Source organism: Lotus japonicus, chromosome 1, assembly GCF_012489685.1.
Source record: "Lotus japonicus ecotype B-129 chromosome 1, LjGifu_v1.2".
Lineage (NCBI taxonomy): Eukaryota > Viridiplantae > Streptophyta > Magnoliopsida > Fabales > Fabaceae > Lotus > Lotus japonicus.
In genome coordinates this window covers 121485540-121504191 of record NC_080041.1, presented here as the reverse complement: position 1 = coordinate 121504191, position 18652 = coordinate 121485540, and the positions used below count along the sequence as shown (strand labels likewise).

Here is an 18652-nt window from a genome sequence, read left to right as displayed (position 1 = left end):
GGAGAGGAATTTTCACATTTCTTACAGAAATGCATGTATCAACATCATGACACCCGTGAAATATACCAATTTTCAAGTATTTAAAATATCAATGATCAACTTTATTTTGAATTTTTTTCAAAAATGACAATCCAAATCAGTGCTATACTAGATCTGGAGAGATTCTAAATATCATCCTATTTTAAATCATGCTCATTTTCGACCAAGCTACAAAACAATGATGTTAAGATATTCCACAATTTTTGTCCATTGTTTGCTTCTTTTATGGAATTTTGTCCATCAATATTATACAGCTCACTTGTTCCTTTAGTCTCTTAATATTCTGCTGGCATTAATGCCCAGTTTGTGTAGTTTTATTTGCTTGCCTTTATGTGGAGTGAGTCCTTAATTAGAGAAAGTGACCTTGGAGAGGTATTGAGAAAATGGCACTGCAAGTTCTATTTGCAGTCCCTTGTCACCTCTATCAAATTTGAAAATTGGTTCTTTTAATTTTGATATAGAATCTGCATGCCATATAGCAAAGGGCCTAATATTGACATTTGAAAAGAGAATACACACTATATGTCTATATCCCACTTCTTGTCAGAAAGAAAATGTAGTGAGTACTTGTTTTAGATCAAGATTTAGGAATGTTAGTTCTTAATTGGGCATGATTAAATTATGAATTACTATAATTAACTATGCTAATTCTTTTGGTACTGTATTTGTGCATTGTTACTGTCGTAAAATAAATTGATTGTTATTTGTCTGGTTGGATACTTATGTGATGTTAATAATTTAAATTTAGAACATGGACTTGATATTATATAAAAAAATCATTTAGAAAACGATCAAAACATTACAGTGCTGCTAAGTTCTATCTATGGACAAAAAAACAAATAAGTTCTGTCTCTGTATTTGATTTGATTCCTTCTTTACAAAGGCCCTTCCCTCTTCTTGGTAGCTGTTTTCTCTCCAAAATAGAAGGTTTTTTATTACATTTTGTGATACATAAATAAGTGAATTTTCTCCTTTTAGTGTGGGTTTTTCTCCTTTTTTGGCCTAGACTCCATTTTAAAGTAAGAACCCGTTTGCATAGGACTAAATAACACTTATTTGAGCTTATCTAGCCTCTAATTTACTTTGAAATATACAGAGCTGTAATAAGATGAAACCAGATACATATTATTTACAGAGCATCACTGTTAAATTACATGACAAAGTAGATTAGCAGAGATGCCAACCTTGTAGTAAAGTTAATTGCAATAATGGAAAATATCCCATCCCTTCCCTTTATGCTTTCTTTATTTTTTGGTCTAATTTCTTATTATTTCTTTAAATAGAAGATCTTGTGGAAGAACCGCCTCCTACCATCTTCAGATTACTGGATTCTTTCAACAAATCAAACGATGAGAATGAATGTGGTGGCACTACAACATTCATCTCCTTCCCAACATTTTGAAGTAGACTCTGAATTGGCACCACCTGTATCCACATTACAAAGCATAAGCTAATTTGACATGGTTCCTCAACAGCCATAAGCAATCTTTAATTATAAATTATAAAATGTTTCCACATGATGGACCCATGAAACTTCACAGATAGGTATTTAATGTAAAGGGGGAGCCCGGTGCACAAAGCTCCCGCATGTGCGGGTCCGGGAAGGTGTCCGACCATTTGGTCTATTGTATGCAGCCTTACCTTGTTTTTTACAGAAGAGGTTGTTTTCAAGACTTGAGCCCATGACCTCAGTCACATGACAATAACTTTTTATTGTTGCGCCTAGGCTCCCCCTTAGAAGGGTATTTAATGTATGTTAGGAACTCAATTGCAAGGTATGAGACTTGAGTCCTGCATTGAAAGTATGAGATTCTAATGTGGGGTTTATAAGGCCTTGGGCTCTCCAACTACAACTAGCTTTTGTAGTATGGTTCTCTCAAGGTTTTTATCAATTAGTATCAGAGCCTTCCACCATGTCACTCAGCTGCAAACGGGCAGCGCGGGTGATGACGCCAGCATTGCAGTGTTCGCCCGAGACTAGTCAAAGGACTAGTGCACAGCCAGACTGCGTGGGCGCCGGGGCTGCGAAGCGTGGTGGGATGTCAGGAACCAATTGCAAGGGATGGGACTTGAGTCCCACGTTGGAAGTATGGGATTCTAAGGTGGGCTTATGTGGCCTTTGGCTCTCCAACTACTGCAACTAGTTTTTGTGGTATGGTTCTCCCAAGGTTCTTATCGATGTAATTGTGAAATAATTTCCTAGTAACTTTAGTCCATGCAAGGAATTATAACTTTAGTATAAACAGTAAAGGATTCAGAAAGTGCATATTAAAACATGGGGATGAACAATTACAAATGAGAAGTTTGGAAAGAGTGAAGCTTGAGGTACCTTTTTTGGCTGTGAGAAGGAATTCTCATCCATTACATTCGCAGATGTAAGCACAGTCCTTGTTGATCCTGATGGCTGCAATGAATTAGGGTCCAACCCATTTAAAGAAATCTTGAGGTTCACAGTGTTGGCCCCAAAGTTCACAACCTGCAAAAGTTAATTGCTTCAAAGTGATGACAGTGCTAGTGAAAGCATTTATGACAGTATGACACTACAAATCTATTTATTAATCTGCTTACTAAAATAATGCGGCACTTTCATGGAAAATGGTCAAAGACAATGCTTTGTTTTTTTATTCTAACTAGTTAGAGTGCAGTTAGAGTTAGGTCAAAGACCATCTAGTGATTTGATAAATGCATTAATATTTGTAAGTTGAGAAGTCTCATATTGACTAAAAATATAGCCAAAATAGTCCTTATATAGGAGGGTGGAGCAATACCTAAAGTCTAAAAGTTACTTAATTCTAATGTTTATGCAAGTCGAACTTCATACCATAGCTTCAACTAAGTCAATTGAACTAGATTCTCAATTTAAAAAAGTATATAACTTAAGACTACTCAGAAATTTGTACAACTAATGTGAAGTTGTTTCTGTTACCTTTATTCTAATGTAATTTTTCTTATCTGCAGAACTTTGCCAATTAATTGCTGATGCAATAAGTGAGCTTGAGGAAGATGTTTGAAGTGACGAGTTCAGAAGTGTTGCTCCACTTGACTCCGAGAAAAAAAGCTGCACCCAGTAGCTAGGAGTTCCGTAGGACTGAAAGGAGTTGAACACAATTGCATCTGGGTTCCACCTAATGACAGAAATTGACAAAATCTTAGTTTGGCAATCATGAATGAACAGTTTATTTACCATCTTCGAATTTGAATCAGTTAATTTCTCTCATGTTATTTGAAGTAATGAAATCCTCTGAAGTCATTTTTCCATAAATTTGTTTACAATTGTGTGGAAAAAAAAGGCCATTGTTCTTTAAGCAATTGTTTAGAAACATGAATAGCTATTGATGCACTTCATCATCCTTTACCAATTTGGTTTCTAACTGAGAGTTTATCTGAAGAACATAGTGCACAATCTAAACACCATACAAAGAAGCAAGGAAGTGTAGATAACAGAAATTTCCGCGTGGAATCATAAGAAATTACCTCCTATCATTGGCATTTACAAAAAGTGGAGCATAGCTAACCATTTTGACGATATCGCTGTACCAGATAAGAAAAAATGAACATGGTGAGTGCTATGAAGTGAACTAGATAGGACACACACCAGCTTTCTATTAAACGCATTATTTAGGGTTTAGCGTTTAAATTAACTTCCCCATATTTTATAAAAGTCGCCTTCATATCGTTTGCATATATTGGTTTCATAAAAACACAAAATTTCAGGCCTGAATGATGTCTATCTCATAGATAAAAACTTAATAAACTGTTCATAAGAAGCCTCAGTAAACCTGTTCTTTTCCAGTCCAAGAAGGAAACCGGCCTCAGCTATGGCTGCCAAAAGGCTTCCTGTCCCAGCATCGTTTCCGGTCACAGCGTACTCACTTACAAAAGCCTGTAAAGCGTTCAAACAGATTCAGCAGGAAAGCATATGCCAATACACATTAAAGTAAAGGGTGTAGTAGAGTTTATAAAACCTTTGGACCACTTCTCAATGCGGTGTTAAATGTGCTAGACCTTGAAAACATGTCGTTCGCGTTGGTATAAATCTAGTCATAAAAAGAGTATGACAAAAGTTAAAAGTGGATCTATCTATCTATCTATCAACACACGCACGTCTGAAGTGAAAAACAGAACTCCTTCAAGATTAGAAATCAAATGAGTCATGCTAATACATTACATGATAATCATAAATGTCAGCTGGGTGATCTAAAGGTCGAGAAGAACCATCACAATTTGAGATGATTTGGATATCCGGATAAGCACTTCTTATTGCACTATAGAATTTCAGGTAGTTTCCTGGTCAATCAAAGATTCGACACAAAAAGAAGTGGCATCAGATTATTCTATTTCAATTAGGGAAAAAAATCCAGAACTTTTGATTAGAAATGGGCATGTTTGACACATTAATAATAACTCCAACAACAGCTTTTGCACTTCATCTTGGCATAAATGATCCAAAGTGTATGTTAACAAAGAACGTATCACATTTTCTTCCAAAAGAATACATATGAAAAACGAGCATACCTCGATAGTTCTTTTTCCCACAATCCTCATTTCCGACAGCAACATATTTGAGGTTAAATGGCTCCGGGTGTCCCATAGAAGCTCTAATGGAACCCCACTTTGAAGTGGGATCACCTCTCGCAAACTCAATTCCGTCGAGGGCTTCCTGTAATCAAGAGGTCAAGATCCTTAGATAAATTCTTCAGCTAACTTTCTTTAACTGAAAAAGAAAAAGTAATAAATAAAGAACAAAGAAAGAACAAAGGGAGGTAATATACTTGGACAAAAGGTAAGACAGCGGAAGTATCAACTTCGTCATTATGGCTGACACCTAAAATTAAATACTCAATTAGAAAACAAAGACAAATGCCAATTCACCTTGTTAGAAAGAAACTTACTCAACAGAGATTAACACAAAAATACCATTATTAAATACCCAAATTGGTAAAGCACCCAAGTCCTCTGCTAGCTGCACAACAATAATTATATATGTCATTTCGCTTGCGTACCGCAAACATTTCAGCTAAATATAATCATCGTAATCCTCAGAACCAATATTTTAATAGAGGCACTTACTTGGAGAAACTCAAAATAGCCAAGGCCATCATCAGTCCAGTACTTCCAAACATCACCAAAGTGCCCCGGTCTCTCTTCCCAAGGTCCAATGCTTTCTTTCCATCGAAAAGCATTTCTTAACCATTCTCCTTCAACAAAACAACCACCTAATGCAATATAATGAAAATTAGCATTCCGAAAAGTTTGAGGAGTCTGTAGTTGGATCACTTATGGAAAGTAGAAGAGTAAACTGGAATATGAGATTACCAAAATGCTTACTAAATTTACAAAATGTACTACAGTTCATATAAAATACATAGAGCATCTTGGTCCAACAGAACTCAAAAAAAACTCATTATCAAAAACAGAAGAAAATCAAGGAAATCATTCCTTATCTGAGCTATATATGATGTCACTAATTTGAATTCTCCATGCCTTCAGCTTATCACATGATGGAGTGTGAAGCCAACTTAGAAAGTAACAACTAGAACAAACCCTTAGAAGTTGAGATGCATATTATTTTAAGCTTGGGCACAGAGAAAAAAATTAGAATAGTTCAAAGTACTTATAATTAAAAAACAAATTCTTTTTCAGTTTCTTCTCTATTTTCCACCCTTCCAATTATGCACACCCTCATCCAAGTGCACACAATTTGGAGAAGCAAAACTAGAGCACATAATAAAGAACAAAAGTCAAGAATAAGATATATAAAAAGATGTTATAACATATCTTAGGTTTGTAGTTTCTTCATCAAAAACGTTTTATGCATACCCGGAAATCTGATGAATCTTGGTTTCAGATCTGCCAGCATTCCGACGAGTTCACTTCGGAAACCACGTCCCTGTGCCATGTCAAGGTTGAAGTTGTTACTAATAGGGTGGGAGGAGGATAATGCAGTATTACTAACAGTGAAATCAGATACCGTAAGGCAATGACTTAACATGGGTAACTAAAATGTGATTCCAATGGGAATACTAATGCAATATTAATCATCTTCATTGCAAACATTTTCTTTCTAAAGAATTGTTTGAGAATAAATAATTTGCATAAACTGATCAGATTTAAGTCTTTAAACATCTTTTTAAACCAATATTATTTCGATATTGTTCATATCAAGCATATTGAAGGCCATGCAATCACAAGGATAAATGAAGTCCATATATGGTATGTTTAAGGATGATGTGTAAATAAATAAAAAAGAAAGTTCCTCAACAACCATTGTTCAAAAATAATGGGCACCCCATTAGCAAGCTCCCACCATTGTGGGGGTTGTGCAGGGTGGATGTACAGCCTTACCCTCGTGGGTGGATAGGCTTTTCCACAAGCAGTAGATGTGAAAATTAATCCTTTAATTCAAACAACACAACAACAACAGCCTTATCCCTCTAAGTGAGGTCGGCTACAGCTGTGTTAGGGTCTAAGAAATGTCACATTGATAAAGGTAAACAAATTCAGAATATAAGACAACCTTATATGTGTCTAGTGGCATGGCAGACACTTGGTCCAGCCATATCACACCCTTTGCAGTAGTTGTTAATTGAAGTCTTGAGTTATGATTTGTTGCCTTAGCCTCCAATAAAGTCTCCACCTTCTTCCAGTTCGAAAAATCAGACGCAGAACCCCTGCAAGATCAATTATTAGCATAACTTTTGTATGCAAAAGATAATTTCTGTTTGGACTAAAACTATTACGCATCAAGTCTCTATAGCATATAAAAATGGAGCTCACGTTATCACATTTGAAGCCAGGACACCATTTGATCCAGTCAATGAAACTGTTAGATCAAGTGATCCTGTTGAACGAACGTAGAAGACCACTTTGTATTTCTTCCCTTGCTCTATATTCTGAAAGTAAATCAAAGTAGTATAGATAATTGCAGTCAGAATTCATGAATTAAAAAAAAAAACTAAGAATGAAGATAATAAGATAAGGATCTAAAAAAAAATTCTAACCCAAGTTGAAACCAAATGACAGCACAGACATTAAGAGTAAAGTTAATGTTATTCTTTTTTTTTTCTGTTTTAATGTACAGGAAATATATGTACACTGGATTTAAGATCAAATTGATGCAAGGATATCAATTAGTCTCACCATGCCCCAGAAACCAGGGTTAAAGACACCAACACCATCAGCTGGGCAAATGTTGTCACCCTTACTGTCACATAACACCTCCAATCTAAGTGCAATCTTGTTACGATCAAAGCAGGAGGTACGATCCGTTTCAACATTAATAAATGATTCATTTCCAATAATTGACCATGGATCAATATTCGAAGGAATGTTAGGGCCTCCAGCTTCAAACCCTGAAACAATAAATCTTGATTTTTCAGTGATACTAGAAAAGAGTGGCCTACAAATAATGCACAAGGTAAACAGTAAACCATCCATTTGTTCATATTTGAATAGGGATAATCATCAATCACATCCAAAAAGAATATCCTTAAGAAAGTTATGAAAAGAGATGCCATGCCTCTCTTTTTCTCAAGCATTTGATTTAGGAAGACAAGAGAGCATTAAAAAAAAGAGTGGGAAAAAAAGATTTAAACTTTATAGGAAAGCTGATTGTGGTGTGGCTAATACTGTCACCTAATCATTATTTCATATGTATTCACAGTTAATCCGGAAGATAAACACCACAAATCAGTGAATCACTTGAATAACAGTAAAAAAAGCAACGAGAATGTTCTAATGGACACCATGTGGCAAATTACTTAATTATACCCTTCCTAGCTCACTTTAGTGGGGCCTTACTTACCAGTAAATTATCTTGTTCTTCTCTTTTGATTTTGGTTTTCAGTTATCACCATGTTTTCTATCAAGTAAATTGATTGGTGTTTTTTATTAAGTACAATGGATTGCAGGAATGTTTTGCAATTGAACATGCAAGTTGCAGTAAGAAGAACACAAAAAGAAAACATATATTTGGCTAAAACCTTCTAGAGTTAGTTCTATCATTGAGAAGTTAATAGAATATGGAAATAACCTCGGTTGCTCACAAGCTCAGCCCACAATCCCCCAGCACCAGCATGATTGATCTCCTGCAGATGAAATTCAAGAAATTGGTCATTTTCTGATATTTGAATTGTTAGCAATTTGAATACAAACATACACACTCAAAGGTAATTTTTCATAATCCTAAGTTCCATGAAATTCATTCAATAGCTCATAATCCTACAATGCAATAGATGACATGTCACTGTCAAAAAAAAAAATAGATGACATGTCAGTCATAGCATAAATAAGATAAAAATTTAGCACTCGTTAATCTCATCCAACTACTGCATAAAGAGGTGTAGATATATATTGATCTCACAAACGTAGAAAACATATCTATATATTTGATAATGTGTGCTCAATGCACCAAATAAGAGTAATCTTGAAACGCATATATTACAGGAAATCATTAAATTGCGCCGTGTATATCACATCAAAATTGCGCCGTGTATATCATTGGTGTAATCAAATATATTATGAGTTTATGACATAGATGAATATCACCCAACCGCGTTAAATTTGATTGAATAACTTCTTTTTTAGCATAAAATCGCATGTAAATTGGTTGCATAATGCATACCTCAAAGAATAATCCAAAAAGAGTCTCAGATATAGGCTTTCCAGATGTCTCGTGAGCATCTACAGTTAGAGTTGCGTTCAGGTCAGCATTTACTTTGATAGCGCAAAGGCTAACCGCTATGCACAATTGGAGCGCAGCAACAATGAACGAGGCCTTGTATAAACCCATTGCTCACAACATTCAATCTATCTTTAGTCTGAACAACAAAATGTAATGAAAATTAACAGGAAAACTACGAATATATAGGAGAAAAAGAACACCAAAAGTGAACAACAAAACAAAACTGAGTGTCATCTATTCAGGTGTGGACAGAAAAACAAACATGTGTAATAAACAAGTTAAGCATCCAATGCAGTCACCACCACCGCTTGATCCTACAATATGACAATAAGAACCGATCCTTAATTGCTTTCTCATCTTTCTTTTCAGTTACAACAAGTTTGCAGCTAGTTAAGTCTTACAAAACTGTTAAAGTAAACCATGATTGGAAAGTCTTCAAATTCAATGCTTATGATTGATCCATCACAGTGAACAGATAAGACAGAACAATAAATTGAGAATTCACAGTTGGAAGCACACACTGAGCTCAAATTTAAGGTTTTTGAAATGCAATTGCTAAAAAAATTATAACTTTGAAGCCAAAATTCAAGTATTGTCCAAACTCCAAACCATCCAAGAAAATTTAGCAGTAAATTATTGCAGGGTAGCTGCATCCAAGGCATGTTCTGAAAAGGGTCAAATTTCACAGAAAAACAAAAATAAAACAGTCCTAATTCCTAAACTCCTCATCCATAATTAGAATCAAGTTTACAAAACCATAAACTCAAACAGTTCATAGGGACAAAGGGACTCACAGGTATGAATATATGAAAAACAGAGAGATACAGGGTTGTATGAGTGTGGATGAATCAGTTCTCTGGTTCTGTGGATTCTATTTATAGACTGAACAAAAGGGTAGCAATCGATTGTGGGTAGATGGATAAATTTTGGGTTTTAATGGCTTTGCTTCCACGGTTAGTTGGTACTAGTGGACTGTGGATGAAGATGCAAAGTGAGTGACTTGTGAATCGGTTTGTTTCAGAATTTTATGTTTCTGTGGAGTGGGACCAACCTTGTTCTTGGTAACCAAACCTTTGACGCAATCGCATTTGGTGCGTGTCGTATTGAGATAAGAACATGAAGTTTTGGCTTTGTGTTTGTTTCTCTTATGGATTTTGTTTTGTCTAAATTATTGTGATCAGAGTTTAAGATTTACTCTGTTGTCTGACTAGGATGATGATGATACATTATTCGTAATTCATCATCATTTTTATCCAGATGAGATCATGAGATCACATATGTACCTGGCAAATCAACATGCCATGTGGTGGGGATTGGAAAACTTTCAAGGGAGGCTTGTACTTTGAGTAAAAAATGTGTAGATTGTTAGCTTGTTATTAATTATGCTTTGTTTAAGAAGACTTATCTTAACTCTTTAAAAAAGGAAGACTTATTTTAGATAAAAATATATGCTTAATTAGATTTTGTTATTTTATAACCAAATAACTCAAACAAGTTTTAAACACCTTATTGATTGCAAATTTTGGTCCATGTGTGATGTTCCTACTTTAGCAACCTTTCTTCATAGTAATCTACAAAATGGGTTGGCTTTTATCAGCCATCACCCACACCATCGGAGGATTGTGTTTATCATTTCGTGGATTTAACGTTGGCAGAATAATGACACTTTTGTTGATTCCTCATGCTCGGTTCAAGTCATTTTACACCATATCTCCTCCTCAGTGAAGGATTGAGACACTCTTCTGAATAGCAGTCATGTTCCTCCTTATAATCATCTGGCTCGGCTAGTTTGGTCCCCTCCACTGAGTTGTTTTCGCCCAGGTAGCAACTTGATGAGTGTTGATGATATCATTCGTTACTCCTTTTCCGAGTGGGTGGCCAGTTTTTCATCTTTTTTTGGTGGAAGTTGTTCTCTTTATGTTGAGCTTTTGGCTAAGAAGCATGGTTTGTTGTTGGATATAAACTTAGGATACCGTTGGGTGATTTGTGAGAGTGATTCAACGACTGTCATTCATTTGCTTGAGGCTCTTGCCATGCCTCATCCTTTGTATGATGTATTGAATAAGGTTATCTCTATTGCTATTTGCCCCTGGAATATTTCCTTCAAGTCATGACACTCGTGTTGTAAACACTATTATACTATTAAAAAATACATTAACAAAGTTAAAAAAACTCCATCATAATGTTCAACTTTGAATCCACGATTTGTACTCATATCCTTAAGGGGAGAGTGATCAAAGTCCACATGAGACAACTACTCGACGTATGCTTCTACAAAGAGTAATCTCCACACAACATCACCCCGACCCCTTATCTAGTCTTTTAGCTAAGACCCTCCTCTCATTATGTTTCCCCTCTCATGTAAACTTGGAACCAATAGCTCATGGGTCAAGAAAATTATACTTGTCTATCATATCCAACATCTTCATAGCATGGGACTCATAGAAAGCGCCTCCCACAACCTCCGGTGAACAAATTTCATTGTAGTTTCCAATTTCTAGCCAACGATCAATGATATGGCATCTCAGGTTGACAAGGTAAGACTATAAGTCCACAACTCTTTCCTCCAATTCTCATAAACAGGCTCTACTGTCATCGTCGTCGTCATCATTGTCATTGTCACACCCACCACCACCACCACCATCTTTCACCATTGCCACCATCGTGGTCGTCGCCATTGCCACTGGCTCCATTACCGCCAGCAACTCTACCGTCGTCATCACCAACACCCATTGCCACCACCACCCGCCACTGATGCCACTCTTCATCACTGTAACATTCTGATTTAACAACTAGCCTCATGCTAACAATACGAGTCTTTCCACCACTCTCTGTCCTCACTTAGAACTTCCAGAGAAAACTTCACAGGAGGTCACGCATACCAATATTGCTCCAAGGAAGCATGTGACATCCGGGGCCGACAAGGGTGAGGAGTGATCTTCGGTGCAATGAGAATACACAAACAAGGAGCGGCTCCTAGCAAGGTTTCTAGGCTAAGGAACACATGAATGAGCCGATCTCGCACTCGTATGGGAGGTATTCAGAGGTTGTACTACTTCTTTTCAGGATCCTAACCCATAAAACTCCAAAGGTTGAGGAGAATTGTTTTGGAGAAATATTGGGATGAGTGACCTCCTGGGGTGTTTTCTCAAGAAGCACGTGAGTGAGGACAAAGCGTGCTGGTAATACTCTTGTTGTTACCGCGAGACCAATTGTCAAATTTGGATGTTACGATTGTCTCAGAGTCAACCTCTCCTAGTATGGCGTAGTTCAGGGATGAACCAAGTGGAAGCCGGTGGTCATGTGGCATAAGGGGTCGACGAGAGCTGGGAGTGTCGGTGCAATGAGAAGGCACAGACAAGGAGCGACTCCTGACAAGGCTTCTAAGAGAAGGGACACATGAATGAACTAATACCGCATCCGAATGAGAAATATTCCTGTTGGGATTGGCTCATTATCTTATCAGTTATTTGTATTTGAATTAAGAGGATTGTGATATGGGTGTAGAGAGATTATATCTTATCTAATGGGTTTAGATAAGACTCTATCTTATCTTATGGGTTTAGATAAGATTACATCTTATCGATTAAGATTATCTTATCTTGTAAACTATAATTAGTAGTGTCCTATAAATAGGTAAGGCCTCTAACTCTAAAAGTGTGCTAGTGTGCACCAGGTGTGTGCGGAGTGCGCCACAATTGGGTTGTGTGCAAGTGCGCCGCAATTTGGCGGTGTGTGAGGGCACATAGCAATAGAAACTGCTATTGTAAACACAATTGATTATTGAGAATCAATAAAGGGAGCTATAGTTACTCTATAGCCGCAGAGGTAGGATCAATTGGCCGAACTGCGTGACCAAAGTTTTATGTGTGGTTTATTCATGCTTTCTCGCTCTATCGTACTGTCTGAATCAAGTTGTGCCTTTCTTTCCTCAACAATTGGTATCAGAGCGCCTGGTTCGCGGGACCGAGGCTGGTGTGCCGAAAGTATCCCTTGACGATGTGGTCAGGTGGAGTGTTCCATTTCTCATGGTGGAGCGAACGATGGTGCAAGGTTGGATGTAAGACCCAAGTTTTTAAGCTTAGAATAAGTGGAAGAGATTTCCATTTCCGATTAGGCTTGACGGATCGTGAAGGAAAACCTGAACAAGAGTTTATCGGAAGGAATAAATTTGTGAAGGAGAAAGTTCAGGAAAAGTCTGAGGATCGTATCGAAGTCGATATCAGTTATAGCACGATCGTTATACGCTTAAACCTAGGGCAGAAACCCTAGTAAATAGCTAGTTTACGCTTAAAGTCACGATGGAAACTAATTCTAAAAATCTTCAGAGAAATGTTAGAATTCCTCTTAATCCATATATCACAATCGTTTCGAGGCGAAACCCTAGAATCTACGAACGTCCGATTCCAATCCTCGGAAGTTTGCCGAAACTAAAACCCTGATAGTTCAAGAACCCTAGAATCAACCGACGATGAAGACTTTTTCTATTCGGAACTTCAGATGAAGATTCTACACGCGTACACCCATTTCTCCTGATGTTTCCCATCTTTCTTCAGAAGGAAGTTTTATCTTCCGACATTCGATGCAAAAAGTAACTTATCGGGTAAAATAGTTTTACACCGACTTTGCATTAGTCGCCTAAAATACAAGGGAACCTCTTTTTAGTTTTGGAATTCTTTCGCCAAAACGTATCTTAGAATTCACGGAGAACGAAGCCGGAAAAATCATAATCGCGAAACTTTCATTGTCCCGCGTTTTTCCATCCTCTATATAGCAAGCCTCGAAAACCAAAAATCATGCTGATATTTCTTTGAAGAATTAGAAGATTCAGCGGGGTGAATATCGTGTCTAAAATACGTTGGAATCAGTAGGAAGAAATCGGGATCGCTTTTATATTTTTATATTAACTCTATGAGTTAAATCCTCCGATATCTAAACAAAACTGTACCGGTTTACAAAATATCTATTCATTCTTATCCAATCTTTGATAAATATCTATTCAACATTATCCAATCTTTGATAAATATCTGTTCATACTTATCCAATCTTGATAAATATATATTCATACTTATCCGATCTTTGATAAATATCTTCCATTTCATTCCCTATAAATATGTGAAGCTTGAAACAAAAACCTCACAAACACACACACACACAATCCGCGGCTTGGAGAGAAGAGGGAGGAGGAGAGCTTTTCTTCATTTCTTGCTTGATTGTTGATTCAACAGTTGTTACTTGAAGGTATCGAGGTATAGTCGTTAATCCTTACCTCTGATTGTCGTTTCCATAGCTTTTCTCTATGCTTTTCTGTGCTCTAAGTTTTGAGCTTTTTGTAAAACTATCCAAATAACTTCATCTTTCTATCTAAACTTATTCCCTGCGTGCCCCTGAGCATGTTTAGCGGATTACATTTCGCCGAATTGCTGCCGAGTTTCAATTCTGCTCATAATACCCATTTTTGGCTAAAGTTCCAACCTTTGGGCTTAAAACCCTCGACTGAGCTTAGCGTTAGTAAGATTAGTCATCATAATCATCGTTAGTATCAACCCCATCTAATTTGTTTTTCGAAACTCTGATTTTGAAATTCTGAGCTGAAAATAATGACCAAAATACCCCTGCGGCAGTTTTCGATCCGATAATTATTCCGAGTTTAGATTCACCTTAGTTACGACTAATAATAACCTAGAAACCAAGTTTGATCGAAGAAAAATCGACACACACAATTACCATGTGTGGCCGTGAGCTACCCTAGGAGGAGGAAGAAAATTATTTTTCGAAAACTTGTCCTTTCGCGCTAGATTATCGTACCTCGGAGTATATACTACTTCGTATAACCTTAGTGAGTATTGATTACTGAGTTTATGTTAGTTTTTTATGGAATTCTGTGGCTTTACTCTAAAGGTTCTTTTGAAGAATTTCCTGAAGATCAAGGAGCTGATTGTGATGGAACTTTCGAGGAGAATCCTGGAGAATCTACAGGTGAGGGCTACTCACTGAACTATTAGCTAATGCTTTAGGTGTCAACGAATTCGACTTGATTTATTGTTTATGCACTTGTTTGTGTTTGACTGGAAAATGTTTTCTGAGGCTTCGGCTGACAATGATGATTATTCATCTCTTGATTGTTTTTGAGATTGATTCACATGCTATGTGCTAAATGGTTAATTTAGAATGTGTGATATCTGCTCTATTTGCTAAGTGCTACATGGTTAATCTAGGATATGTTGATATATGTGCCATGATTGTTGGATTGTGCTGACTTAACTATGCTATTACACATATATCTGTTATGCTTCAGAGTGAGGATAACGGGCATGTCATGCCGATTTTATTTTGAGATTTTGGGAAAGTTTGATGGGACGGACCGAGGTTCGTACCCTATTATTGTTTTATGGATCGAGACCTTCTCAAGGAAAATGAGTTTGAAAATGATATTGGAAAAACCCCATTTGAAGTCACGTAAGAACTTGGGTTGTTCTGTCTATGGCAAGAAGGGCTTTTAATGAGGCATTGTGCCCGGCCAGTTTACCTGAGAACTTCTCGGGCCATTACTTGGGTGATGATGGACCTTTTGTTTTGAGACCTTCTCCAGGGAATCATTGGAATTATGGGACCTTTGAAACTAATAGGATCAGAGACGAAACTTAACAATTTCATAATGAACCTCCATAATGTATTAAACAACCTCAAAACCCTTAATATAATGATAAAAGACTCAGACGAAAGTTTAGGGCTTGAACATTAAGTTTTGAAAATGAGAAGTGTCGTCGAGTCCAAGTTTTAGGAAAATTGTAAGTTCCGAGTATGTTGATACTCCTTCGCTCTTTGAGCAGTTTGTTTAGCCATCCAAGGGATGAGCCGAGAATCTTCACTGAGGCGTGAGACCTCGTGGAAAGCATGGATCTTCACTGAGGCGTGAGACCTCGTGAACATCATGAAACTTCATTGAAGCGTAAGACTTCGTGCAAGTGTGTAAATTCACTGAGGCGTGAGACCTTGTGAAAGCATAAAACTTCACTGAAGCGTGAGACTTCGTGATTGTATAAGACTCCACTGAAGCGTGAGACTTTGTGAGAGCATTGATGACTCGAAGAGTTATCGTGAGTGTTTGCACTCATTTTACGATTAATTGTATTTTGTCGCAGAATCGACTTTTACCTTAGGGTATTCTTTTTAGAGACAAATAAGTTAGTTAGAACACGTGGCGACGTGTCGAGTGAGGTCGGAGACGTTGTTTGGCTAATCACTTTGCATTCATGCACTCATTTTGAGGTATTAACACGAGACGAACTTCGGACCTCGGTGGATTCCAAAATGGTCATAAGACCCGGATTTCCATAAAAGAACACTACGGTGATTCTTAGTAGCAGACGGAAATGGCAGACCTTCGGGTTCACTGCTGATCTGACTACACTTTGTGTGGTGTAAGAGACACGCGAGCGGAAATGGTCCCACCGTTGCTGGTGCTAGGATTGACTAGTTAGTGCCCATCCGTTCCGGAATGCATTTGTTAACCAGCATTGCATTTCATGCAACATGCATACTGACTTAGTTGCTGAGTGTGATTGATAATTGTTAATCTTATCTGATGCATGTTAATTGTTATTACCGTCTTTTATATTCATTGTGAAATATACAACCCTAGGATGCTATCTCTAAACTTATAAGCCTAAGTAGCTATCTCTATCTGTATCTATTGGATTTATTATTTACATAATTCTTTGGAGTTGACCCTCGCGTCTTCTGTGTGTGCTTTGGCGGACTACGCCCTTTGTCAGATGTCCATGGCGGACTGATTCACGATGTTTCACCCTTCGGGGGGAACTAGGTTCGAGATGCCGGAACAGGAGCGCATCGCGGTAGCGAGAGGAGGACGGATGGTGTACATAGACACGGTCGTTATGGATTCAGATTCGGACGACGATCACGCTAGCACGTAGTTCTGAGCGCTGGTGTGAGCTCCTCGAGATAGGATTAGTGTAGGAGTAGGGTCGTAGTTCTGACCGTCATTGATTCTTTTGGGAACAGGGTAGTTTCCCGCCGATAGCTTTTTGTGTGGTTTCTCTACGGAAATCACAGAGAGTTGGTTGGGTTAGGATGTAACACCCCGATTTCGGTGGCGTCACTTTAGTAACTCAAAATAAAATAAAGCGGAAAAAGCAGGTATTTTTTTTGTTTTGTTTAAATAAAAAGACTTGTCGAAATAAAGACTCAACCCAATCGCGATTAACAGCGATTAATATACAATACAAGCACAGCCCTCGCTGCAACTAAACATCGTCACGAGTGACCTCCAGTGACGGAAAGGTAGTGCCCGTGGGCAAATATGTACAAACTAAAACAAAGGTTAAGTATTCTGAGTACAGTCCTCCAACGAAAGTAAGTCGGCCCAAAACGGCCTCAAAAGACTTCCTACGTCCGACAAACTCCCTGTGATCCTCATGGAAGGGAATCACATGAAAAGCTAATAGTCGGGGACCTGCCCTGCCCCAAAATAAGGAATGACAATCAGAGCTATGACTCTAACAACCATCTCAAAGACTCTAACCACCCATAACCCACACTACTTTCATCGACCCTTCCTCGATCAGGCCTGAAGTCCGGGTCCTCGTCGAAAGCTTCAGTAATAGTCATTACGCTCCGGGTCTTTCCCGCACAACGAATCATCATGAACCGGCTGACGGACGCCTGGCAGCAGGCCGACCGCCCAAACACAAACATACACACAAAGCCAAGGCGCTAGGGTCAACTCACGGAATAAAATAGATAATACAAACAACATGTGATAAAGGGGGTATATATATATGTTGTATATATACGTATAAGTCATGTATTGCCTACCCTAAGGTTGATACATAGCATGTTTATCAACATAAAATCATCAAGATATATATAACGATGTTTATCAACAACAAATCACAATAACATTCACAAGTATGGTTAGGTGCATGGCGTGCCAGTGCAATGTCATGCTCAAAAGATGATCCGGATAAAATGTCACCATCTCGATGGATGGGACAAGCCAAGCACCTCGCTTCGCTAAAGCACCTCGCTTTTATGAAGCAGCACGCTCCTGTGAAGCAGCACGCTCTTGTGAAGCAGCTAGCTCCATTTGGGGCATCTAGCTCCGTTGAAGTCCGATCTGATATCGTCCTTCGGAAAGCAGCACACTTTCCAAGAAATGTATGCATGAATGCAATATGGTTAGCCAAACAACGAATCGTCCTCACCAAGGCACGCGTGTCTAGCTAGAGTACATTGTCTCTACAATACTCTAAGGTAAACAAAGAAGTGCTAATCGCATTTGGTAACTTTACTAGTCACTTGGGCTCACCGTCACGATGGCCAAACAAACTGCTCAACGAGCAAAAGAATGCATCTGGCATTCAGTGACTTTTCAAGTTACTTTGACTCACCAGCTCGATGGTCAAATGGACTGTTCAACGAACAAGGAGAATGCTGCTCGCACTCAGTGACTTTTCAATTTACTCAGGCTCATCAGCTCGATGGCCGAAAGGCTGCTCAATGAGCAAAGATGGTGCACTCGCACTTGGGGACTTTCCAATCATCCCAGGCTCATCCTTTGGATGGCTAGATAAACCACTAAAGGAACAAAAGGTGCTATCGCACTCAAAGTTTTCCTCACACTTAGATTGTCGACCCTTCCCGTTTTCCAAACCATTTTCACATCCTAAGTCTTTTCCAAGAGGTTATCATCATTATTTAAAAGTGTTCTATCTTTGATTAGTGTATTATGAATTTCATTTACAAATCAAGTTCTGATTTCGTTTGTTTCAAAACTCTATAAGTAAAAAGATCCCAATAAACCCAAGTAATTCCCCGGGAAGGTCTCGATTCCTAAAACAATAAAGGCTCGAACCTTGGTTCGACCTATCAAACATTCCCAAAACAAACCCGTCATTGCCATGA

The 18652-nt window shown here is 38.0% G+C and overlaps 1 protein-coding gene across 2 annotated transcripts; it reads right to left on the bottom strand.

Annotated features, from left to right (window-relative positions):
• Positions 1 to 1143: 1143 nt before the first annotated feature.
• Positions 1144 to 9835, bottom strand: LOC130730008 (alpha-L-arabinofuranosidase 1-like). Of its 2 annotated transcripts, XM_057581880.1 has the most exons (19): positions 9517 to 9833; positions 8985 to 9036; positions 8663 to 8858; positions 8072 to 8126; positions 7180 to 7391; positions 6817 to 6932; positions 6557 to 6710; positions 5860 to 5929; positions 5110 to 5255; positions 4957 to 5002; positions 4812 to 4864; positions 4555 to 4699; positions 4208 to 4326; positions 4005 to 4076; positions 3819 to 3922; positions 3514 to 3570; positions 2966 to 3164; positions 2369 to 2515; positions 1144 to 1464 (listed from the first exon to the last, which is right to left on the bottom strand). In XM_057581880.1, exons 3-19 carry the CDS (start codon positions 8828 to 8830, stop codon positions 1315 to 1317), a joined length of 2013 nt encoding a protein of 670 aa, XP_057437863.1. In that variant the 5' UTR covers positions 8831 to 8858; positions 8985 to 9036; positions 9517 to 9833; the 3' UTR covers positions 1144 to 1314. The 2 variants fall into 2 exon arrangements, with proteins under 2 accessions (XP_057437863.1, XP_057437861.1); XM_057581878.1 differs by lacking the exon at positions 8985 to 9036 and having other exon boundaries at positions 9517 to 9835.
• Positions 9836 to 18652: the final 8817 nt, after the last annotated feature.